A 25,338-nucleotide genomic window follows, 5' to 3' on the forward strand; every position below is an offset into this window, starting at 1 on the left:
GTGTATGTGGCCGGCACCCTAACCACTGAGCTATGGGAGCCGAGCCGATGCACTCGATTCTAACCAGTGATCTGGCTCCTCGTACCGCTGGACTGACGTGTCCCCTCCCCAGGGACACTGTAACCCGCCAGAGGTGCGAATCACGCGCCCTTCCTCACTTTAGGCCTCCCGTGATGGCATCCCGCCCTGCTGAAATCCAAAGTCGCCCAGGGCTGACTGCAGCCCCTGGGTGACCATGGGCAGGCACCACTCTGCTCCAGGCTCCCCAGGGTGCCCACCTGGGGAGCAGCCCCTCTGTCCGCTCAGCCTTGGGCTGCAGCCCAGGGAGAATAGGGTTCCCTGGAGGCACAACTTCATTTTTTTGTTTTTTCCAAGTTTTTGGCCAGGCCCGGCTTGAACCCACCACTCCCTGTATATGGGGCTGGCACCCTACTCCTTGAGCCACAGCGCCACCCACAACTTCATTTTTTTAAGAAACCAAGACAACAGCAAAATGCCTCACACTCCTTTATTCTGAGGCTGTTTTTTCCGTTTCCCAGCCCTGCAGTTAAGCCTTGGCATGAGGTACCCTGGCAGGTAGTGCTGGGTCAGGGCTGGAAGAGCCAGGGGCTGAGCTCAGACTCTCATGAAAGGTGGAAATGGGCAACCTGCCTCCTCATGTCCCCATGGAGCAGCGACTGAAGTGACTGAAGTGGCCCCAACCTTGGGTACTGCAAACAGCTGGCCGGGCTCCAGTTGGATACCCTTCTCTGCCTCCGCAGCCTCCTGTCAGACCCTGCCTCATAACCTTCTGCATTAGGATATGGATCCCACCCTCCAGGCCCTGGTGTAGTGCTGGACTCTTGGCAAGTTCAGTGGAGGAGACCTGAGACTGCAGACCCCAAGCCTTGGGGGTGAAGGCTGGGCAGGGGCAGGGACACGGGCCCTTAGAACTCTGCCATCTTGGAGGCCCTTCCTACTCCTGGGTCCAGGGAGCTGTTAGTGGGGCCAGGAGCACTTCTCCGGGACAGACTCTGGTGGTGTCAGACATTTCCCCAACTTGTCACAGCCTGGGGGTGCCCAGTTCTGGGAAATGAAAATTTAGGAAAGGAACAGTTATTCCCTGTACTCTTGGGACTCTGTGGCAGTAAGCAATATTCAGATGCTTGTCCCTGCCCAGGCCAGAGCCCCCCTTAACTGGCCCAGTGAGGAGACCACATCTGTGTCCACCAGAGTGTGGGCACAGGGTCTTCTGCCTAAGGACAGGTGTGTAGGTAGACAGCAGGGCTGGAGGGCCCTGTAGGCCTCAGTGGCCCTGAGATGGGGATGTCCTCCTGTGAGTGCACAGACCAGCTGCTTAGGTGTCCCTTCTGTGGTGAGACTGGGCAGGCAGGCACCTGGCCTCTGCCCTGCCGTAAAAGATCCCCTACAGGGTGGGCCATAGCTGTGGCCTTGGACATGTCCATTTGCCCAGTGGTCCTCACTCCTTGGAGAACCCTCCTGACACTGAGATAGTGTTTTCCTGTGGCCACTGCATACCCCCAGTACTTTCTCCTTAAGGCACATTCACTGTCACATCCTCAAGACCAGCTGTGCAAGGCAGGCAGCAGCAGTAGGCACCCAGCAGCACCTACAGCTGTGATTTGGCCTCACCCTGCAGAGATGATGGCCCAAAGCAGGCTGCACTGGCTCCAGACCTGGGGCTGTAGTGCCCGATATCTCTGGGGTGGTTGAGCCCGTGAGGGCTTAGACACTGGCTCAGCTGTCTCAGCTGTGCTCTGCTGGCTCTGGAGCACCCAGGAGCAATACCGTGGATAAGTGCTATACCTGTATTTGTCATGCAGCAAGGGTCACACAGATATGACCCCTCCAAAGACGCGATCAAGGCCTGTCAATGTTAGGAGCCATGTCAATGGCTGGGAAATGACACGTGTGGCTATCTACACCCCACCTATGTAGCCCTGACCACTGTAGCCCCCAGGCTGGATGAGCAGATGTGCCCATCTTGGCTCAGACACAGCTTGCTGAACTTCCCAGGCACCCATACCCATTTGCCATTGTCTGATGTGACCAGGCTGTTTTTCCACTGAGAGTGAACACGGCTTGGCCTCCTCAGGTTATGAGCTCCATCAAGGCATGGTGTGGACCTGCCTGAGGAGGCTGCACAGAGACCTGGGGATGGCCTGGCAGGAGAGAAGAACATTAGGGGCCACCAAGTGGGTCCTGAAGCCACTTCTGCACACAGCAGAGTACTATATACCTACTTGGCACCCACCCCTGGCAGGGCAAAGCCTATGGATGCAGGAGCTACTGTGGGGCCTCCACACCAGCAAGGGGATGCAATCCCACCTGTGGGTCATGGGTTAAGGGATGCCTGGACCCTCAAGCTCCCTGTTCTGACCCTCCTTAGGGAGGAGGACAGAGCACTTGGTAGGACGGAGGCCGTGTGGCCACAACTGTCTCTGGACCTGTGGCCCCTGGCCTGGTGTCCTCTGGACCTTGAAGCAACCCCTGAGGCACTGGGCTGTGACCCCTCTCAGCTGTGTCTGCACAGCTTGGTGCTCAGGGGCAGAAGGCCCAGTGAGGGTGGCAACAGCCTGGGCCCAGGCATGGCTTCCTAAGGACAAGCTACTTACCATGACTGCCTGATTACACACATTGAGCTGGGGCTGCCCAGGGACCAATGCCTCCTGGTGCTGCCGGACGACTGGGGTGACTCTGCCGAGGGCGTCCAGGTACTCAGCACTGGCAAAGCTAGAGAGAGCATGCACAGTCACATTCTAGGCTGACAGGAGGGTGGGGCCAGGCCTGGACCTGCTGAGGTATGAGTGGGTCAGTGTCTGCTGTTGTCTGACAGGGCAGGGTAGGCAGCTGAGGGTTGCAGGCAACAGTCACTGTGGACTCAGGGCTCCGCTGACCCTGAGTCTCCCTGGGATGGGCAGGTGGCATCACAAACCCTTCTCTCTTCAGACTTACAGGCCAGGGGGAATGAGGACCCAGGAGGCTGAGCCTAACAAAGAGGCAGGGAATACAGCTGTACCCTGCCCTGTCCTCGTAAGGGTGACCTGCCTAGGAGCAGGCCAGGGAGCTGTGGATGGGAGCCTGGCCCCATGGGCTGGGCCTCCACGTTGGCCTGTGCAGTAGGCAGTGCCACTTGGACCATTCTTGAACATGGCACACACTGTGTCATCACAGAAGTGCCACCATCTCATTGCAAGATTCAGAAAGTGCAGCGAGAACAGCGCCGGCAGTCCTGAAGACCCCATACAAGGTGCCATTGGACTCCTTTCTTTTCACACACACACACACTCTGAATAGCTCCATGCTGCGTCACAAGGTCCGCCCCAGTGACATCACACCTTGGTGTTGTGTCACTATTGCACAGGATAGGGATGGATGTTGTGAAGGGTGCATGAACAAGACAGCTCAGGAGAAGACACCAGCCCAGGTTGCAGACAGCTCCAGGCACTCCAGCAGCCCTCAGTCCCAGTCCAGGAGGGAACCTCACTGCACAGGAGCACCACTGGGCGTGCAGGTGCTCTCCAGGGGCCTTGGGGCTGAGATGCCCACCTGTCAGGAGTCGGTTTTCAAGGACTTATGTACCTCCCAAGTCAGGTCAGCCCCCAAGGCCCTGCCAACATGGGCAGTGAGATCTGACCCTCCTACTGCCAGGGATGCCCAGACCCCTGGAAGCAAGATGGGACCTACAGGAATCTGGTGGGAGGTGTGGCAGGCTCTAGCCTTCCCTGATGGTGCCAGTACCAACTCCAGCCCAGCAGCCTCCTGGGAGAGCCCAGGCCCTCTGCCTGACACCTACAGACTGGGTGAGAAGCAGCTTTCAGCACCAGAACCTTCCCTATGGATCAGTGGTTCTCAACCCCCACAGGGTTGAGAACCGCTGCTATAGACGAAGTCCCACACAGAAGCAACGCATGACATGGACAGGAATGTATCTCCTTGCCCTCTGCTGCCCTGTCTATTAGGACTAGAATACAGAGAGCAACTTCTTGGTGGGTCTGGGCTTGGTAGGTTTGTGTGCCAAGTGCCCCAGGCTCTGGCCTAAGTACCTCAGCAAGCTGTCTGGTTTCATGTACATTTTCAATCCAAAGGTCGGTCTCAGGCATGTTCTTGTCTTTGTGGGATTCTATACTTATTCAAGCCTTGACCTCACCTGGAACCAGCCAGAGCCCTGGCTTTACCCACCCCTGTGAGCTGCAGCTCCCTACAAAGTGACACACATGTTTGTGTCTGAGGAGTAGCCACAGGCAAGTGGCTACATCAGAGCGTCTGGCCCAGGACAGGTCCCATCCAGGGGAGCTGTGCCCAGCTGGCTGGGGTGTGCTTTAAAATAACTACACTTAAGGCTGGGTATTGTGGCAGGTGCCTGTGGTCCCTACTACTCTTGGAGGCTGAGGCAAGAGGACTGCTTGAGCCCAGGGGTCAGAGGTTGCTCTGAGCTACAATGCCATGGCTCTCTACCCTGAGGTGATAGAGAGAGACTGTCTTAAAAACAAAAAACTCCCCAAACTCTCCACACTTTCTCAGCTGTGAGGCATCATGGGGAGGAAGGCAGCCTGGCCCAGCCTGTGTGCGCCTCTGCCCACCAAGGAGCAGGTCACAGCGACCCCCAGAGGAAGTTCCCTGGGGAACAGATGGGCCAGTGAGATGGTACAAATCCACACTTTAACCTTGGCTGGTCCCTGGGGGCTGCAGGCCTACAGAGGGAGGGTGCAGGGGTGACCCTGTGTCCTGACTATGGCTGCAACCTGCTCCCCGTCACCCCAGCAGCGTTTCAGAGTGGGGTTGCTGGTCTGTGGCGGCTTCTGTGGGGAGCTGGTCCCCATCTAGGGCACTTGTTACTGCATTTAGGGCCGTCCTGACCCAGGGCACTCTCATTCCTTCTTCACTTTAGTCATGGGTACAGGAGGCCCATTTCTAGGCAGCTCACACTGTCAAGGCACAGTGAGCCCTTCTGAGCTGAACATTTTGGTGGGACAGAGGGGGCTTGAGGGCTCCCTGGTGACATGTCAGGAGCCTGAATGTAGACCTTAGCAGTGGTACTGCTGCCCTGTGTCCTGTGCTGGGCTCTGCTGCTGCCAAGTCACCTCCCTCCAAATGAGACCCATCCAGAAGCAAAGCACACACGCAGTCCTCAGGCCTGGACTTGCCTGGGGTAACCACTCCTCCAAGGGTCTACATTTCCCTAGGACCAAGTCCATGAAGCCTAGACACTGGGGAACTCCTGGTTGGGCGTCCTTGGTCCCCCAGGACATGTGGGAACTGGGTGCTGCCTGTCCCACCTGGGGAGACTGGGAGAAGCTTCTGGGTGCTCAGCTCAGGGAGAGGAGGGAGGTGGGCACAGGGATGGGGCTACAGGGTACAGCTGCTGCTGGGGCTGGGGATGGGTGTGGCTCCTAAGGAATTACTGATAGGGATGTGTGCTTGGCGGAAAATGCCAGAATCACTCTGTGATGAGAAAAATATCTGGATGGGCAGGAGGCTGCCTCTGCTAAGCCCACAGGCATCCCCCACCCCAACTCACCTGAGCGGGTACCTCTCCCCCGGGTCTCGACCCAGGTGGAAAATGAGGGGCAGCTGCGTGTGTTCCTCTTGGGTGTGTGTTGTGACTCCAGAGACGTTCTGCCCAGGACAGAAGTCCACGCCCTGCAATGGGAAGCAGGAGGGAAGGTGAGGGTGTCCCCTATGCTGCCCCTTACAGGCGGCTTGATGCAGAAGGGTGAATGGACATACATGGGAAAGGGGTGAAGCTCCCGTCTACGACCCCTGAGTTGTCTTGCAGACATGCCTGTCCACCCCCCAGTTCATATGCACCCCTCTTCTGAGGGGCAGGTGGGTGTCTCTAAAATATTCTAGCTAGTCACAGATCTCGATGCCAGTAATTTCACAGGTGAAGCCCTGTCTGTTGAGCGGGAGAAAGTGAGAGCACCTCCTGGAGTCATCAGGGAAACACGGAGGACAGAGCTGACCATAGGGCCCCAAAAGCATGTTAACCTGCTCAAGAAGAGGCCAGGGTTTAAAACAACCCTGAATGGCTCAGCACCCATAGCTCAGTGGTTAAGGTGCCGTCCATATACACTGAGGAAGGCAGGTTTGAACCTGGCCAACAATAAGAAAAATAGCCAGGCACTGTGGTGGGAACCTGTAGTCCCATATACTTGGGAGGGTGAGGCAAGAGAACTGCTTAAGCCTAAGAGTTTGAGGTTGCTGTGATCTGTGACACCATGGCATTCTACCAGGATGACACACTGAGACTGTATCTCAAAAAAACAAAAAAAACCGAACAAAAACAGCCTGGATCAACATAGTCAAGAAAACAGAGGAAAAGCGCAGGAAATAGGTAACAAGTTCAGGCCCAGGCTGTAGTCAGAACCTCACACACCGTGTGTGGGGTTGGTTGGCCTGAACAGGGGCCAGGTGGAAGGTCTGTGACATCAGCATGGCCTGTTGGGTAAACTACCCCCTGACCTGGCACACAAGTGCCCATAAATTCCCTGTAGCTGCCCTGAGTCCATGGCTGGAGAAGAGGGGGCCTCATTCTAAATGCCTCATGGCAGCCAGCAGTGGATACCAACATGGGTTTTAAAGTGGTGACCTTTTGATCTCCTTAGTGTACCAGCTGGAGAACAGGTGTGAACTGCATGGCCAGAGAAATAACCACATGGGCTCTGAACAGGCTGAGCAGTTAATGGGGTCATCTAGACAGATGACTCAAATTATAGTTTGGATGCAAATCAAATAAGCTATTTAATTAAGATCCCACTAATTTGAGCAGAATTTCTCTCTGGTTAAGCTCTTGCCTTCCCCAGGGCAGCAGCACCTTTCCCCGCCCTTAGGGGTGAAGGTGCCCAGGCCCAGGCCCAGGCCCTGGGCAGGAGTCCATAAAGAGGAAGGTGGGCATGGTCCCTCATCCACCCTGAGCCTGAGATGAGCCATGGTACACATGGCCCCAAGCCCTCGGAGTCTCACTGTCACTCAGGGAGAGAGCAGTGGTTTCATCGTAGCCCACTGAACCTCAAACAGGCTGAATCGATCCTCCTGCCTCAGCCTTCCGAGTAGCTGGGCACAGATGTTGGAACACACCCCAGAGGCAGCACAGCCCTGCCCAGCTGCCCCCCTGCCTCCGCCCCTAAGCCCCGTACCTGTCTGAACTCCTCCCATGAGTTGGTCCAAGTCCAGAAGTGAGCCTTGTACTGGCCCAGAGTGACGGCCATCAGTGTGTTGCCACGGTAATAGAATATTGGCCTGTTGGGCAGGGGAGGGCTTTGTAATGTCGGCAGAGATACATACTCCCTCATGGGACTCTCGGCCACATATCGGGAGCTGCTCACGCTACAGGCCAAGGTCTCAGCTGATGTTTTACAGGCTCCTGGAAGGCTCATGCTAGAGTCAGATCATGGGAAAACCGGACAGACCAGGAGGCTGCCAGAGTGGCCCTGTGTCCCTGGCCATGGGCAGGGGGGTAAGGCTGCAGCATATGGGGTACCTGTCACAGGGTCAGGGTGACAGGCTTGAGGACCCAGGATGGAGCCAGGACATTCTCTGCCCAAGGTAAGCAAACTTGGGGCCAGGTTTTTTTTTTTTTGAGACGGAGCCTCAAGCTGTCCCCCTGGGTAGAGTGCCATGGCATCACACTCACAGCAACCTCCAACTCCTGGGCTCAAGTGAGTCTCCTGCCTCAGCCTCCCAAGTAGCTGGGACTACAGGCGCCCGCCACAACGCCTGGCCATTTATTGGTTGCAGCCATCATTGTTGTTTGGCGGGCCCGGGCTGGGGATTTGAACCCGCTACCTTAGGTGTATGTGGCTGGCGCCTTAGCCGCTTGAGCCACAGGCGCCGAGCTGGGGCCAGGTTTTAAGAGGACAAATCCTCCCCTAAACTGGAGGCCACCCATGCCAGCCCCTGTGGCCACCCTCATCTTCTATTTTGTTGTTTAGCTTTTAAAATCCATGTCTCTTCAGAGCCACCTGGCAAGCTCAGTTTGCCTGAGCAAAGTGGCAGTTGGTCTCAGGAAGAAAGAAATGGGCTCTGGGCATGAAGACTGGGCACAAGGCAGGTGTGGGACAGGTCAGGGATGTGGGAGGCAGAGACATAGGGCCTACCTGCTTGGCCACGTGATGCCTCCTGGCCCAGGGTGTCCCTTGGCCCAGGGCCCTCTCACCACAAACTCGCCCACACTCCTCTCTGCCCCCTGGGCAGAGTATGAGCACTCCTGTGTCCAGGCTCCAACCCACCTGTCCACCAGCCGGCCCTGTAGCAGGGTGGGGAGGAGGTCCAGGCCATCGATGGTCCTGTCGCTGGGTGGTTCTAGGCCTGCAAGGGACAGGCTGGTGGTGAAGAGGTCCATGATGCTGCCCAGCTGATGGCTCACCTGAAATGGACGTGGCAGTGACCCACTTAGGACGCTGAGACCCCAGGTATGAGTCATCTCAGAAGCACACACCCTGCAGAGGGAACTCGAGCCAGGCCACAACCTTGCTCCAGGGCCCTCCATGGAGAGGACACAGCAGCACAACCCCGCCTTGAGGCCCAACTGTCCTGAAATGGACACCAGCATCATTTAAAACTGGACACTGAAAGCCACTGTGAGCTTTGCAAACCAGGTCACAGGTGCAGATAGCTAAAGCTCCCACAGCCCCCAAGAGTGATGTGGAAGCATGGCTAGGGCTGGACAGGACCCAGCTAAGTGGGAAACTCTGAAGGGCTGGCAGGAGATGGCCCTCCTGGAGTGGCCCTCTGGGTGATAAGCTGTAACCAGGGCGGGCCCCTCAGGGCTCCACCTCCTTGGGGGGCCAGCCAGGTTTCTTCACAAGGTCACTGTCCTTGTAACCTGCAGTTGGTCGGTGGGAACAATGGTGGAAGGAGACAGACCCCTGCCCACTAACCACAGTCCTGGGACAGCCCAGCAGGCATCACCCCGCCCACTGCTTCCAGGGCCTCACGCTCCCGCACAGTTCAGAGGGTATTTCCTGCCCCTAATCATGGGGACCCTCACCACCCAGCTCGGCTGAGGCAGATAGAGACTATTCCCACTGTCACATAGACATCTCACAAAATGAGCAGAAGCTGCTTGGCCATTCAGGTCTGTTGTGCCCAGAGCGGAAGGGAGCCACCAAGGTCAACAAAGAATCCTCTGTGGCCTTCACAGGGGAAGAAGGACCCAGGGCAGCCAGCACCAGGTAACAATATCGGTTTTAAAGTGGGTGACCCCAGCTGGGCACTTGTAGCTCAGTGGCTAGGGCGCCAGCCACATACACTGGAGCTGGTGGGTTTGAATCCAGCCTGGGCCAACTACAACCAAAAAATAGCTGGGTGTTGTGGTAGGTGCCTGTAGTCCCAGCTGAGGCAAGAGAATTGCTGAGGCAAGAGAATTGCTTAAGCCCAAGAGTTTGAGGTTGCTGTGAGCTGTGATGCCATGGCACTCTACCAAAGGTGATAAAGTGAGATTCTATCTCTAATAAATAAATAAATAAAAAATAAAGTGGGTGACCTTTTGATCTCCTGAGTGGACCAGCATCCTTTCAGAGAGATTTTGGTTTTGTGGGGGGTGGGCTGTTGTTTTTTTAGGACAGAATTTTTTTAAAAAGCAGAGGAAAGAAAGAGATCTAGATATCCTTGCCATTTCTGGAAAAAAAAATGAGAGATTGTGGGGAGAGGGGCTGGTGTCTGACACAGCATCACGGGGAGAAATGAAACTTCCTGACTCACATGTGGGGCCTTTAGGGAAGCTTGACCCATCATCAGCCCCTGGGGACAGCTGAGGCCATACAGGCTTTTAAGGCCTAACTTGGAACCAAAGGCTATGATTAATACAGTCACCCACCAAGAGGGGGGAAGAGACAGCTACATGTCTGAACCTGGACAAGTGTTGGGTGTCTCAGTGAACTCAGGCCTGACCCTGCCTCACTCTGTCTCACTTTGTGCCCCTGGGGGATGGCAGGAAGAGGCAGCCAGGCTCTGGAGAGATGAGTTTTCTCCCTTAGGGAGCTGGACAGAAGAAGGGCCGAGGGTCTTTCTCAGCTGGGCTCTCCCCTGGACATGCTGCGGGGATTGTCGGGTGCCAACAGACCTGAACCACAGTCATGGAGCTGCCGTGTGCCAGCTGCATTGGCTCCTCACCCAGCGAGCAGAGACCCTACCAGGTCTCTCCTCGACATACAAAGTGTCCTGAGTCTCAGGCCATCATCAGAGCGTCACTAAGTGGCTATTGGCCCATCACTCTGTGCAGGCACCCTCATGTGTGGCCAAGTGGCTCGTCTTTGCCTGCAGGGTGACAGCACTGGGGACAGAGAGCTTGGGATACAATCCGAGGTGTCCCACACAGGGTGTCCTGCCCCCAAGCCATATTTCTCCTGTAGAATGCAGTTGCTCCCATGGCCACCCCTGCCTTTCAGATGGAGCCAGGCTACAGCTGCCTGGAAAGGAATGGGGAGGGGTCCTTAACCTGCAGGGCCCTGGTAACATGAGGTGACCCAGGAGTCTCAAGTCAGAGGCCCAGACAGAGGGTCCTGAGGAGGGGAGGCCCAGCTGGCCTCTGGAACCTGTTGGTAGGGGCTACCCCAAGCCCTGTTTGTTGCTGGGGACACAGGAGACTGTCCCAGGCATAATGGGCAGGCAAGTGGGCTCTGGGGCCAGATGCCTGGGTTCTGTGCCCAGCTCTGCCCACTACCTGGAGGCCTCAGTTTCCTAAGGCTGGGTGAGGGGAAGGAGGGAGAGAAGGCCTGCCCATGGTTGGCAGAACAACAGCCCCTAGAACATGTAAACCCCAATCCCTGAACCCTGTGACTATTTGACCGCACTTGGCAAAGATGACGAAGGTGAGTGAAGATGGCCAATCAGCTCTCCCTAAAACAGGGAGCTTTACCTGGATCATCCAGGTGGCCCAATGTAATCTCTGGGTCCTTAGAAGTGGAGTAGGGAGGCAGGAGACCGGGGCCACACCGCTGGCTCTGAAGGCAGAGGGGACACCTGAGCCCAGGGATGTGGATGCCTTGAGCAGCTGGAAAATCAGGAGCCAGTCCTGCCCACACCTTGCGTCTGGCCCCTGAACTGAGAGTCAGTGTGTGTTTTTAAGGCCAGCACTTTAGGTAATTTGTTCTAGAGGCCCAGGAAGCCCCGACACCCCCTGTGGGCTTGTGTGGACCACTTGAGTTGCTGCCAGGGCTGAGAACAGTCACCTCCACCTCGGGGTGGCTCCTCAGGAGGGGAGAGCCCAAGACGATGGGGACACACTCCTGACATCAGTTTCAGCACCTCATGGCTCAGGAGACTCAGCCAAGGGCCATCTGTCCCGGGCTGGGGGCTGGGGGTGAGCTGCCCGGCACAACAGTGAGCCAGGCTGGGGATGGCAGCAGGACACACACCTGGTCGGACCAGGCCACTGTCCTTCCCCGGTGGACACAGTCATCACTGGTGTTCAGTGAGGCTGCTGTTGGTCTCCCAAGAGTGTTCACAGAACCCTGGCCTGAGAAAAGGACTTCGAAAAAAAAGACTCTGTGGTTAAATCAGTTTTAAAAAACGTGGCTTAGGATGGGTTCAGTGGCTCACGCCTGTAATCTCAGCCCTCTGGGGAGGCCAAGGAGGGCAGGTCATCTGCACTTAAGAGTTCAAGACCAGCCTGAGCAAGAGCAAGACCCCATCTCCAAAAAAAAAAAAAAAAAAATAGCCAGGCGTTGTGGCGGGTGCCTATAGTCCCAGCTACTCAGGAGGCTGAGCAAGATCACTTGAGCCCAAGAGTTTGAGATAGCTATGAGCTGTGACCCCAGGGTATTCTACCAAGTACAACAAAGCGAGACTCTGCCTCAATAAATAAATAAATAAATAAATAAATAAAACTTGCTCCATACCCCTTCCAGAAGTCCATGGTACCCACTGGCACACTGAAGCCCCTGATAAGTCCTGCAGAGAAGTACACGGACTGGACCACAGAAGCCACCACCCCTCAGAGTAGTTACCCACACCCCATGTGACAGCCCATGGAGACACTATCTGGTGCCCCCATAAGCCTTTCTATCCCTGATGGACAAGGTAACACAGCACCCCACACTCCCTGAGAAGGCCCAGGTTTCAAGAGGAGGGGTGAGGAGGCCATCGTGCTTCAAGGCAGAGCAGAGCAAGTGGAACGAGGTGGGCTGTGAGGGGGGTGAACTATGTACCCAGGATGGCCACAGGCCTGGACTGGAGGTCTTGCAGAGACGGGACCGGCCCTGGCTTACCTGGGCTGCAGGGATGTGTCCTGGCCACCATGCGATTGCAGGCTCCCTCATCCCACCTTCAAATGTGGTCTGCTTCCCACACAGAAAGGGACCATTGCTGCCACCTTGGAGGAGAACCACACTTATCAGACCACCTCTGGTTGGAGCTGCATGGCGCCCTCAGGAACAAGGCCTGACTCAGACTCTCCTGGGTGCCACTGCTGAGACCTGCCAAGGAGACACAGGCCAGACTGGGAGCTCCAACCTCTCAGCAAGGTCAGAAAGCCAGAGGATGGCTCTGGCCAGGCTCAGGTCTCAGATACTCTGGTTGTCAGGTCTCTGAGAGAAAAGGGGAACATATGCCTCAAATTGACCCTCTTACTGCCAGGAAACCTCTGAAACTTCCAGCAAAGTCATAAAACAGGGCTCAGGGCTTGTACCTGTGGTCCCAACACTGTGAGAGGCTTTGGCAGGAGGACTGCTGAGCCCAGGAGTCAGAGGCTGCAGCAGGCTGTGACCACACCCCTGCACTCCAGCCAGGGACAGAGTGAGGCCCTGACTTTAACAACAACAAAAACCAAAAACCACCTTCCCAGTGATGGAGGCTGCCAGGATGCACTGACATGCTCAGGAAGTACTTCCTAGACGCTGATGTCTGCAGCCGCCCCGTGTATCTGGGGAAGGGGCTTTAGTTAAAAAGGAGCCAGCTCCTTGGGTTCTGACAGTCAGGAAAGCTCCCTAGCTGCATGTCTGACTAACCCTTGACCACACCTGAAGCAGGTGGCAGGTGTCAAAGGGCTGAGCCCAGCCCCGGTGGTGGCCCTGTCCCCAGCTCACTCCCAGAAGTCAGGCAGGGCTCCAGGGTCCTGCAACTGGGTGGGGCCTTCATCAGGGGACCAGATGCTGCTCCTGCTACCACAGACGACTGGCCAAGGTGAAAAACAGGGAAAAAAGAAACAAAGCAGGGTTCTTCTGGCAATGAGAAAGTGAGCACCCTACTGTCCTCAAGGCAGGTGTAAGTCACCTGGCTCATTCCTCTATGTCCTGACCTGTCTCTGTGTGTCAGCATGGGAAGAGCTCAAAACAGAATGTCTAAGGCAACTCCATTCAGCTAACATGCCACCAAAACTGCCCAGCAGGACTCAACCATGCACCAGGGAGGGCTCCGCTCTCGCACCACGGGGACCAGTGAGGAAACACCACACCGACAGCTGCTGCTTCTGGGGAAGGATGCCCAGGGCTCAAAGACGTCTACGCTCCACTTCTTTTGTTTTGTTCCCTCTTCTTCTCCTTATTTTATTTTTTTGATGTTCTATTCTGAAGCTGGGTGGTAGGTACAAGGGGTTTTCATTTTATTACTATTTATATCTTACAAATAGGCATGTAAACCTTTTCTGTTTGTATGAAATAGTTCGTAATTTAGAAATTAAGACTAAGTTAGCTGAAGTCCAAAGCCTGGACCCTTGGGGACCTCTAGGACTCTGGTTGGAGGTCACAGGCAGCCTGGGGAGAAACCCCCTAGGCTTGCCATGGGGCAGCATCTGGTGCAGCCCAGCCCTGTCCAGAACCTCCCTCCCAGAGCCACCAGGCCCTTTCCAGGGAGTCTGTAGGCAGCCTGGACTTGCCCCAGCAGCCCTGCCCCTCTCTGGGTCTATGTGCTATGGGAGCCCACGGAGGGGTGTTGGTGTGAGATGTGCTGCAGGAGCCCTGGGTCAGCCCGCGCCACAGGCTGCCCCTTTGCCAATGTGTCTCTTGTCCAGCCTGAGTCAGCAGTACTGGGCTGTCACTTGAAACCCTGAGGCCCCCACAGAACCCCAGGCTGCAGGGTCCCCAGCATGAGCTTGACTCAGGGTCTGCTGGGTGGGGACAGGCAGGATCAGTCACCTCGTGAAGTGGCCAGCCCACACCACCCAATAAGAGAAAGGGATGAGATGTTTAATCATAGCAGGGGCAAGACAGGGCCCTGGGTGTTGGCAGGAAGGCCCCTGCATGGGAGGCCCAGAGTCCCTGCCAGTTGTGGGTGAGGAGGCCATTCTCATAGGGCAGCTTGTGGGTCTGGTGGTGTCCAGTCCCCTAGCCCCCGGCCCATGCACAGCTCCCCTCCCCAGGCACCATCGGATGGCCCCCCTTCCCCAGGCACCATTAGACAGCTCCCCCTGCCCAGGCACAGCCCCCTTTCCCAAACACCATCAGACACCCCCACGCCTCTTGCCCCCAGGTACCATTGAAGGCCCCCCCTTTTCCCAGGCACTGTAAGATGCCCCTTTCTGCCGGGCATGTCACCTCCCAGCCTCCTGTCTCCAGGGCTGCTACTGAACCTTGGGAGGTGTGTGACCTCTCCCGAAACACACCCGAACCTTATACCACCTCTGACTGCAGCTTCTCCCCTCCTCTCCTCTGCAAACTCAAATCCACTCCAGCCTGTGGCCCAGGCCAGGCGGGAGGGCCACGGGCCTTCCAAGACCTCCACCCTCCCTGGATGTGGGGGCCCCTCACAGCTGGCCAGTACACTTGTCTTGAGATAAAGCCTTTTGTGTGGATGGCAACAGGGGGAACTGTGGGCACTCACCTTGTCTGGGAGCGGAAATGAGGGCAGCTCCGTTATCGGACGTGAAGAATACAAATGTGTTCTCCCCGATGCTTAGGCCCCGCAGAAGGTCCAGTATTTTCCCAACACTATCGTCAATCTCCCGGACGGCATCCCCATACCTGTGGGAGAGGTGAGTTGATCAGGTGGCTACAGAACAGTGCAACTAAGAGAGCATATGAAATCTTGATTTCAAAGACGACCAGTGAAATGGGTCTGCTTCCCAAGAGAGGAGGGATAAAAGCTTGAGTTCCAATTCATGTGGCTTGTTATGGGCAGAAGGCACCCTACTGCAGTCTTCCTCTTGCTAACACTGGGCCAGCAGTTTCAAAGAGGCTAAGGAGTTTTGGTCTTTTTCTGTGAGAGGTAACTAAGTGTAACGGCACGGAGTGTCCCATCCCTGGAGGTAACCAAGCACAGCTGAAGCCCCATCTAGTCTGCATTTCTCAGACCAGGGACTCACCTCCCACGCTGACTGGTACCCAGGAAAGCCTTAGAAGCATAAACAGGTGCATGTGTGGCATCAATGGCCCAGTAGAGGAAGAAGGGGTGTTGCTGTGCCTGCTGCCTCTTAATAAAGTCCAAGGCTTCCTGCAGAGAAGATCACACTCTTGGTCCCAGCCCTGCAGGTGCTGGCCCCATTCTGCAGAGAGCTGCCCAACCGGACACAGGTGTTTGTTACCTGTAAGTAGATCTGGGTAAGATTGGATTCTCCAGTCTTCAGATTAATCGGAAATTCTTCATAAAATCTGAAAACAATACAGATCCAGACATCAGAATTCATTTAATTAATTAATTTATTTTGGGGGGACAGAGTCTCACTTTGTTGCCCTTGGTAGACTGCTATGGTATCACAGTTCACAGCAACCTCAAATTCTTGGGTTTAAGTGATTCTCTTGCCTCAGCCTCCCAAGTAGCTGGGACTACAGGTGCCCAGCTACTTTTGTTGTTGTTTGGCAGGTCCCGGCCAGGTTCAAACCCACCAACCCCAGTGCATGTGGCTGGTGCCCTAAACACTGAGCATGGGCGCCAAGCCCAGACATCAGAATTTAGATGGAGATTGCTCCCTTCTCCCTAATTTTACTGGCAAAATCACGGGCCTCATGTAAAAGTAGGGTGGAGATGGCTTATTTACAAAACAAATCAAAGTGGAAGTGTGAGTTGTTCCTGAGATATGAGGTCTTATCTAGAATGGTGTCAGGGCTGAGACCAGGCACCCACACACCCTGCCATGTGGGAGGCAGAGGGACAGACCAGAGAGAGTGGCAGAGAGAGGAGCCCAGGGAGCAGGATGACAGCTAAGGACATGGAGCTTTCCTTAAGGTGAGGAGAATGTTCTGCAGTTTACTGCAGTGATGGCCATTAAACTCTGAATCTACTGAAAACCGCATCCCTCCAGGCTTCGGGGAGCTGTAGGGCAGTGAGCTATATCTCAAAAGAACTGTTATCTCAGATGAAGCACCGAGTTGGTCCAGCTTTGTGGTCCACCAATGTGTAAGGAAAGCTCCCACCAGAAAGCAAACCAAAAAAGCTAAGCCACACAAAACTCAAGACAAACGAGAGCGGAATGCCAGAGGCTCCTCTCTGATAGCTGTCCCCAAAGTTCAGGCAGCAACTGGCCTTACAGGTAGGAAGGAAAGTCTTCACCCACTGTCTTCTCTGTCGTGCCGCCACTTCTCTGAACCTCCCAGATACAGCCCACAGTCCAGCCTGGCCTAGGCAGATGGTCCAGCACCAGCAGGTGGCCAGCAGTCACCATGAACAAAGCTGTGTGCATGTGACCCTGGGGCCATTAGGAGAGAGCCCAGGAGAGAGTCCAACAGGGCTCTGGGTCGAGACTGAGAGCACATCTGGCCCAGGACTTACAGCCCGTGGCTGAGACAGCCTGTCAGAGAAAAGGGAGGAGGGCTGGGCACTGCTGCCAGGGCATGAGAGGGAGGGGCGGGCCTCTGTTACCTGCCGACCATCTCCCAGTCCCTGTACACAGGGATGTTGGGCCTGGCCCTGTTGTCATAAGGTCCAAAATGGCAGTTGGGGGATCCAAACCACTCGTCAAATCCATGCTTCAAGGGGTGGAACTGGGGCCTGTGACCCAGATGCCTGGAACAGGAACCCAAGACACTTCAGGGACACACGTACATGCCAAACTCCCAAGCAGCAACACACCACCATCTTCACAAATCTTTAGTGAAGCCAGATGACCACTCCCACTGCAGGTGCACGCTAGGCCTGGATACATCGAGGTGTGGAAGACCAAGACCTCCCCCCACCCAAGAACACTGGGCCATTCCCCCAGAAAGCACTGGTGCCCGCTGGGGCTGGGGGTCCTGCTGGGACTCAGGGAGGGGCCTTGTAGGACAGCACACCAAGAAACCTTTCTTTGCCTACGACTGTCTGAATCCTGCCTGGCCAGGCCCCATGTGCTCCCAAAGCTCTGAGGGGTGTGCAGAACCCGTTTTCCCTCTGGGGCAGTGTGTGGAACCCCCATGTTTTCCTTCTGGGGGTGTGAGTGGAACCCCACCCGTGTTTTCTCTTTGGGTGGCCACGTGTCTTTGCCCAGGTCAGACAGTTACTGCTGTGGGTGGGGCGTGCAGGGCCTGCCAGCCCTCCCACACTCTGTTGCAGGACTGGGGCCATTACACAGAATACTGTAGCACCACATGAGCGATGGCCACAAATGCTCTCCAGGAACCAAGGTTCACCTGCTCTAAGGACAGAGGGCCCCTCAGAAAGCAGCTGGTACCTGGTGCTACATCTCAGTTGCCCCTTCTCTCTGCCAATCTGGTCCCTGAGGCCACTGGCAGCCCCACAGGCCACACAGGAGCTGGCCTGTCCCCCTTCCTCAAGCAGCCCAAGCCTAGAGGTGGTGGCTCTGGTGGCCTCCTGCCCCGTGCTCATCAGTCTGAGGAATGTTCCAGCTGCAGCCTGAAAGCCACATATGGACCCTGGCAGAGGCAGCATGAGGCCCTACCCCCCACCATTCTGGGAGACTGCACGGGGTCACTGTGTGCTCACTGGACTACTGTTGGAGGTCGGAGGGGCTACAGGGAAGCCCAGGCTGGTGGACAGGATAGAGCCCACCAGTGAGTCTGGGGGCTGGTGAGTGCTGGGTCCAGGCCTGTGTCTCAGCTGGCCCTGCGGCTGGCTCTCACGCCCACTGGCTCCCCTTCTTCTTGCTCCCAGGTGAGCACCTGCCTCTCCCTGACCTCCAGCTCCCTAACCTCCAGCTCCATGCTGCATCTCCTCCAGCTGTTTCCCATGTTCAGGCTGCGGCTCCAACACCTCATCCTCTCTGGACTCTCACTGGGGAGCTGCCACCCAGATGCGTGGTAAGTTCCTGTGTGTCCTCATTTATCAGCACAAAGGCCTTTGCTTAAGAGAAACACCCTCAAGATGCTCCCTGAAATGATGAGTCAATTCAGTGTGCTTGTCCTGAGACAGCAGGAGGGCAGCTATCACAGGAGGTGGGGGCAGGTCAGGTAGCCTCTGAGCAGGAGCCCAGCTCTGTCCACACGCAGGCTGGGTCGGGCACATGGAGCCCAGAGTGTCACATGTGGGCTCGGTCAGTCATATGTAGACCTGGTCTGTCCATACGTGGGCTCAGTTGGACACACATAGGCCAGCTCTGTGGCACTAGATCTGGATGAAGGAAGTCAGTGCAGACCAGGTCGGGGACAGGATCCCACCTGCCTGAGAAGCCTCCTGAGGCCTGTCTGGGACTCACTGGGCCCCCACAGCCAGGCTACTGCCCACTGTGCCAATCCCAAGTTCAGGATGAGCCACCTCTGCAGGGCCCACGTGGCCCTGCTGCTCTCCTCTGGTCATTCTGGAACCTTGGTGAGTGCCACTGAGACAAGCTCCCTGCCCAGCCCTGACTGGGAACAGGAAGTTGCCACTCCAGGTGCAGAGAGCTCTGGTCCCCAGTGCTTGCTCTAGGGTATAGCCCCAACAGGCCCTGATAGCCTTGGGGGTGTCTGCTGGGGCTTCCTTGTGCTGACCTTCAGCCCGAAAGGTCAGCCACCACTACCCTCTGGTTCTCCTGGGTGTAGCAGATACCCCACTGCTGCAGCTGTCAACATCAGAGGAGACACTGTCCCCAGGGGGTGCTGACAGGAGGGGACCCAGGCAGCCAGGCTGAGACCACAGAGGGAAAAGAGTCACAGAGACTTCCAGATGGGTGAGGCTTGCTGGGTGATGGGGGGAGGTGAACACCTGACATGATCCTTCTAGACTGCTTAGACATTTCCAGGGAACAACAGACAGAGAACGTTTCGTGCACTGCAAACAGTGTAAACAGGAAACAGCGCAGTGGCATCTCTGTTACTGGAACCCAGGACTCACTCACTGGGTTGTCCTCTACTTCCTGGTTGCTTCTAGGTTTAGAATCAAGTTTTCACCACAACTGACATGTTGTCCTGTCTAGGATGGCACTTGTGTGTGCAATAATGTGGCCCTTCTGGTGACACTGTGGCAGGAAGCAGCCCAGGGAACAGAGTTGCTGTGACTGTGGCACGGGACGTGGGCTCCCAAATCAGACCCTGCATAGCAGCCCTGCTCATGCCTGATGTCCCAGGCTGGAGAGGACCTGAGGTCCTAAACCCTGGCCCACATAGGAGTGCTGGAGACATGGAAATGGACCAGAGTTTTTGTTTCCCACCAAAGAAGCCTTCCTTGTTGGGAAACTTTCAGGAATGACCCCTTGGGAGGAAGGCCAAATGGGCTATACAGACACCCAGACAGGCTGGCACTAAGGGAACTCACCACTTGCCCACAATCTTGCTGATGTAGCCGGCCTCCTTCAGCAGCTCAGGCAGGAGGTGTTCCGACCTCGGGATGCCACCCACGATCTCCTGTGGCGTGTATGCTGGAAGAACAGCTCTGTGTGAGCCATGGCAGACATGGAGCAGGCAGCTCAGGACGCTGCGCTCAGCAGACCCTGCCCACCGGGGTCAGCGAGAAGGCCATACACATCACTTTCCAGCACTTTTCCAGGCATGCCTCACTGGGGTAGGTACCAAGAAGGCTGTGTCTGCTGCCGCTCAGCCTCAGGCCCCACCCCCAATGGAGAGTCTAGCCAGGCCGGGCCTTGGGAACATGCCACAAGATCCCTGCTGCCCACCCTGTGCCTCCCCATCCTTCGCTTTTCTTCTTGGGCCACTTGAAATCCTACTCTGTGAGACCATCCCCAGAGAACCCATCTAACCCCTCAAAGACTGTTTCCAGAATATCCACTGGCCCCATGCCCCCTGGATCCCTCCGGACCACTCAGCTCAATGAGTCAGAGCTTCTGGAAGGACCAGCCTGGGTAGAATGGGTGGGCCTGTGTGCTGCTCTCCCAGGCCGGGCCAGCCAAGAGGTGCTCAGCCAGCTACTGAGACCCAGGTGTGGCCCCCAGCTCGCTTTCCACATGCCTGGCATACAGTGCTTTGATGGAAGTGTTTCAATCTGTCTTAAAATCACGTGACAGAAATACAGCATCACAGTCCTGCCCACCAAAGCCACCTGTAAAGATGGCTGACCCATGTCCCTTCCCACCCTGTGCCCATTCTGGTCCTCAGGCTCACACTGGCTGTCCCTGAAGGGAGGGGACGTACCGTTTCTGGCATGGGCGTTGGTGGTGTAGAAGCCGTTTCGGATGGGCAGCCGTCCTGTGAGCAGTGCTGCCCTGGCTGCAGGGAGGTGGTAAGGATAGAAACAGGTGGGGGTTGGGTCAGACCCCATGGCTCCATGTATGTGCTCTTGTGCATGACCCCAGCTGGGTCATGGCAGCTGCTGACACGGCTTCCCATCCCTCCTGGCCCCTGATTGCCCATTGCACAGAAGGAAGTGTGGACCTCAGATGCTGCTGCACCACTGCCATCCCTAAGGCCTGGCCTTGCTCGCCAGTCTCTGGGACACACAGTAGACTTTGGATCCACAAAGCCCCTACCTTCCCCTTCACAAGTGACTCCTTTGGAGGGGGGAGCTAGATGCCTCACCCTGCCCCCACATGGCCAGAACCACCCACAACTTCACTCTCTGAGCAAGACACAGCCAGTGACCTTGGGAGGCAGAGGCAGCACCTGCTACCTGAGGACCTAAGGACCTGGGCTGGGACCCAGTGGAACAGGCCCCACCTGCCACCCCTTTCACACACCTTGGGAAATAGCGAGATGCTGCCTTCCCTGGGCCAGTGGCCCATGCTGACTTACATGGTGAGCACAGAGGGTTGGCAGAATAGAAGTTTGGGAAAAGTGTTCCTTCTGCAGCCATCCGGTCCAAATTTGGCGTCTCTCTGGAAGGTTCTCCATATACCCCCAGGTCGCCCCACCCCATCTGTAGGGAGCAGGGGAAGCAAGGTGAATGCCTTTTGCTGCATAACTTCTGTCTTGGGAAGCCTCTGAGGGCTGACAAGAGCTTGTGTTATGGACAGCGGGAGAGAATCCCTCACACTCCCTCCTGTCCCAGCCAGGCAAGAGCAAACCCCACAGCTGCTACAAGACACAGGGCAGAGCTCCTCGGTTAGCCCCAGCTGTGCAGGTTTTCACCCCACTTAGCAGAGGTGTCTGCACGGCCTTCCCGCCTGGCCTGGTTTGGCCATTTGCTCATAGGGGATTGGCGCCTCACAATCCACACCTACTCTCAACATAAACATGCAAGGTCTTATAAGTCTGTCATGCAAATTTGGATTTCAAAACACGAGGTGCTGGGTGTCATGGTGAGTGTCTGCAGTCCCACTAGTCAGGAGGCTGAGGCAGAAGGATCACTGAGGCCAGGAGTTGGAGGCTGTGGTGAGTTGTTATGATACCAACCACTGCATTCCAGCCTGGGCAACAGAGTGATCCCGCTCTAAAACACGGGGATCAGATCCCCCGCTAAAGCTAAAACTGGACTGGAATTACCTGACCCAGCAGTGCCCCTCCCAGGTACACGCTTGAGAGGCCCGAAAACTTGTGTCCAAGCAGACCACATGGAACTCATGGCCTCATGAGCACATCAGAGTCCACCAGCTAACCCATGGACACAGGAATGTGGTCTGTATGTACCACAGGGTGGGACCTTTATTTAGAAGTGGGGTCTTTGTGGATGTAATGAGCTAAGATACTGGAATATCTTATTCCACATGCTAGAATAGGGTGGGCCCTAAATAAAGGATGACTGGTGTTCTTGTAAGGAAAAGAGACAGAGACCCAGATGTACAGGGCACAGGGCCCTCTGAAGACAGTGGCAGAGATGGAGTGACGGAGCCACAGCTAAGGTGCCTGGGAGCAAGGAAGAACCCTTCCCTGGAGCCCTCAGAGAGAGACTAGCCTCCTGTATCATGGACTTTTTACAGTAAACCCTCCAAGTGGGAAGATGGGATGGCAGCCGGGTCCCTGAGGAAGCACCACGATGCAGGTGGCAGGGTGGGGGAAGGCACAGTTGTTCACTGTGAATTTCTTCAAATTTTGCTGTGCAGACTGATGAAAAAACTACTTTAAAACAGGCGATGGCCATGATTTTGCTTGAGAGCCAGGGAGAGGAGCCTGCGCTGAAGAAGTGGCCCTCATGGCCCAGTGGCCTTGCTTCTCCCTCACCTTCCCCACCTGGGCAAGTTCCTCCAAGCTTTGTCTCCCAACACGTCCACCTTGGCATGGGCACTGCAGGGGCACTGCTCTGCAAACACCCTCTTGGGCCAGGCCTGTTGGACACTCCCTCCCCTTGTCTGAAGAAAAAGGGCAACTGGATGGAGGAGCCAGAGCTGCCCCAGCCACGCAGCCTTGTGGCTGAGGTCACCTTCCTCTAAATGCTGCCTCCTTCAATGACATGCCTTCCTGTGAAAGATGCTCTGAGCACCACCCAGGTGCCACTAAAGGGGCTCAGCCTGCCGCAGTCCCTTCCCTCAAGGGTTCCCCCAGCCACCATCAGGTTCACCCCCCACTCAGACAAGATAACTTCCAAATACAACTGTCTACTTTAAGAGACTTAGCTGAGGGCGGTGCCTGTGGCTCAAGGAGTAGGGCGCTGGCCCCATATACTGAGGGTGGAGGGTTCAAGCCCCGCCCCGGCCAAAACAACTACAAAAAAAAAAAGAGAGAGAGAGAGACCCAGCTGAATTCAATATATTTTTACTTTCGAAACCCATCTGAACGTAAGCCTAGATGTTTGCAGCTGGCATTGGCACATGTTTTCTGAAAAGGGCCCTTAACAAATGTGTTCAACTGTGGGGGCCACATGTCCTGCCCACACTCAGCTCTGCCCTACAGCATGAGAGCAGCCTTTGACACAGGTAAACAGGGGCATGGCTGTGTCCTGGCAGAGCTTTACTCATCAGCGCTAACATCCAAATTTCGTGTACTTCTTCCTTTACCAAACATTCTTTTTTTTTTCTGGAACCATTTAAAACTGTAAAACCCATTCCCTGCTTATGGGCTGTATACAAACAGGGAGTGAGCGGAATGGGACCTGCAGGCTACGGTTTGCCAACTTCTGTCTTAGTGAAAATGTCATTAGCCTATTTAAACATCATTAGTCATGCACATGTTCAATTTAGCTGAGTTATAAAACCTTTGCTGTATTTTTCCAAGACTACATCTTGAATGCGTTAACAATACACAAACTTTTCCTGAAAGCTTGAAAGTGAAAAGCTTCCAGTTTTATGGCTGAATTCGGTTTTTCTATCATTTGCATCAGAAAGTCCCAATATATGCTCACTGACTAGGACGGAGGATTCCCAGAGTCTTCTGGGTTTTACAGCTAAAGGACCTTATAAAGCCTCAAGGAAGAACTTACACAGGAAGCGGCCCACAGGCCCAGGGTGCCCATTGGCCAGGGCCTTCCCAGTAACTTCCTCAAGTGAAAACACGCCTGAGCAGAGGTCAGCAGGGGTCTTATTTCCCTCCAAACCTCCACCACCTGAAACCACAGCAACCCACGGTTGAGCCCGTGTGTAATTAATTGTACACTTCCTAGGAGCCCGATGAGAAAAGTAAAATTAGGTAAAATGAAGGCTAGCATTTTATTTAACCCAAACATCCAAAACACTTTTCATTTCAACAAGTCTTCCATATAAAAAACATGTTCATGAGCTGCCGGGAGGGGCCCTCACCCGCTTTACATGCCCATCTGTCATGGGAAAGTCAAGAGAGTGCAGGACCCTGGGAGTGTGAGCCTGGCTGCAAAGCCAGCCAAGACAGGGAACCGAACTCTGAGAAGGTCAATGTTAAAACAGGAAGTTAACTTTTCCAGTGAGATCCTGCCTACTGCCTGCTGCCTAGCAGGGCCTGCCTACTAGAAGCAGGATATAAGCTCCCAAGGAGCCTGGGATCCCTGTGGACAGCAGTCGTTTGTATAAACTTTTAAGACTAAAAAGAAGCATGTCCAGGGTTCTCAGTAGTCATTTCTGAACATGGAATTATGGAAATGTCGATAATCTTTGCAGGCATACGTCAGTATCATTAATTTGTTTATTCCTAAGGGTCATTAACTTAATAAATGCCATTAAATATTTTATGGTTTTTTTTTTAAGTCTTTGCAATCCAAGCATATTTTATGACCACAGCACCTCCAAATGCCCAGTAGTCACGAATGCCCAACACTTTTGCAGAGCTCGCCGCCCCCTTGTCAGGCAGAACAGCACTGGTCTACAGGTCCCCCTATAGGGGCCCATGATGGTCCAAGACTGTCCCATACTCAGTGTCACCTCACAACAGCACCAGGAGAAGCCAGACTTGTGTGGCCTTGGGGAGAGCAGGGGAGGCACTGAGGCTCACGTGCCTGGCCAGGGTTTGGATCCTGAGGAAGTCCCTCATGCTGAGTGATTTCAGTAGGTGGCAAACAGGTGAGAGCCACAGGGATGAAGGGACAGCACCACGACCAGCCCTACCACCCAGTATCTAGACCACCAACGTGGGCTGCACACCTGTTCTCGGTGACATTCCAACCTCCCAGTTTTTCCTGACCTCAGAGACCCGGCGTTCGGTTAGCTCCCTACAGAGGTGAGATGGGGGCATGAAGCCCAAGTCAGAGGCCACTGACTCCTTGGCAAGCCCAGGGTTTCAGTCTCTCTGCTCCTCCCAGACGCCCAGAGCCTCCCTTTTGGGTGGGCCGAACTGGGCAGATGCCCTTCCTAAGTGGGGGGACCGGAAAAGGAGGAGAAGCCAAGTCCCCACGGGAGGAGGTTCTCGGCCTCACTCCGGCCACCCTCACCTGAGGTCGGTCACCCAGTGGCCAGAGGCAGCACCAGGTCGGTGACTTGCACGGACGCCGCCGCTCGCCCCCGAGGCCCGACCCGCGCCCTCCCTCCCTCTCCCCCATTCTCTCCTCCCCCCAGACCTCCTTCCCACCCGCACTCTTGCCCCCCGTTTCCCCGTCCCCTCCCCGCGACCCTCCCGCATTCTGCCGACCCACGCCCGCGCTTACGTCGTCCATGAGCAGGAGCACGATGTTGGGGGACTGTGGGGCGCCCACAGCCCCCAGCCCCACGGAGCTCAACAGCAGCAATAGCAGCCGCCACCTCGTCGCCGGGGCAACCGCCGCCATGGCAACCATGCCCCGGACCGCGGACCAGGGCTTACCGGCCGCTGCTGAGCTGATGGTGCC

At 55.6% G+C, this 25,338-nt stretch overlaps 1 protein-coding gene across 1 annotated transcript; it reads right to left on the reverse strand.

Moving 5' to 3' along the window:
* Positions 1 to 494: 494 nt before the first annotated feature.
* On the reverse strand, positions 495 to 25,338 carry GALNS (galactosamine (N-acetyl)-6-sulfatase). Its single transcript, XM_003800802.3, has 14 exons — positions 25,159 to 25,338; positions 20,970 to 21,093; positions 20,373 to 20,447; positions 19,540 to 19,642; positions 16,735 to 16,878; positions 15,461 to 15,527; positions 15,242 to 15,369; positions 14,761 to 14,900; positions 12,213 to 12,316; positions 8,232 to 8,368; positions 7,140 to 7,242; positions 5,522 to 5,643; positions 2,616 to 2,733; positions 495 to 1,065 (listed from the first exon to the last, which is right to left on the reverse strand). The coding sequence occupies exons 1-14, from the start codon at positions 25,285 to 25,287 to the stop codon at positions 979 to 981; spliced, it is 1,581 nt and encodes a 526-aa protein (XP_003800850.1). The 5' UTR covers positions 25,288 to 25,338; the 3' UTR covers positions 495 to 978.

Source organism: Otolemur garnettii, unplaced genomic scaffold, assembly GCF_000181295.1.
Source record: "Otolemur garnettii isolate 467f Iridium unplaced genomic scaffold, OtoGar3 scaffold00185, whole genome shotgun sequence".
NCBI classification, from domain to species: Eukaryota; Metazoa; Chordata; class Mammalia; order Primates; family Galagidae; genus Otolemur; species Otolemur garnettii.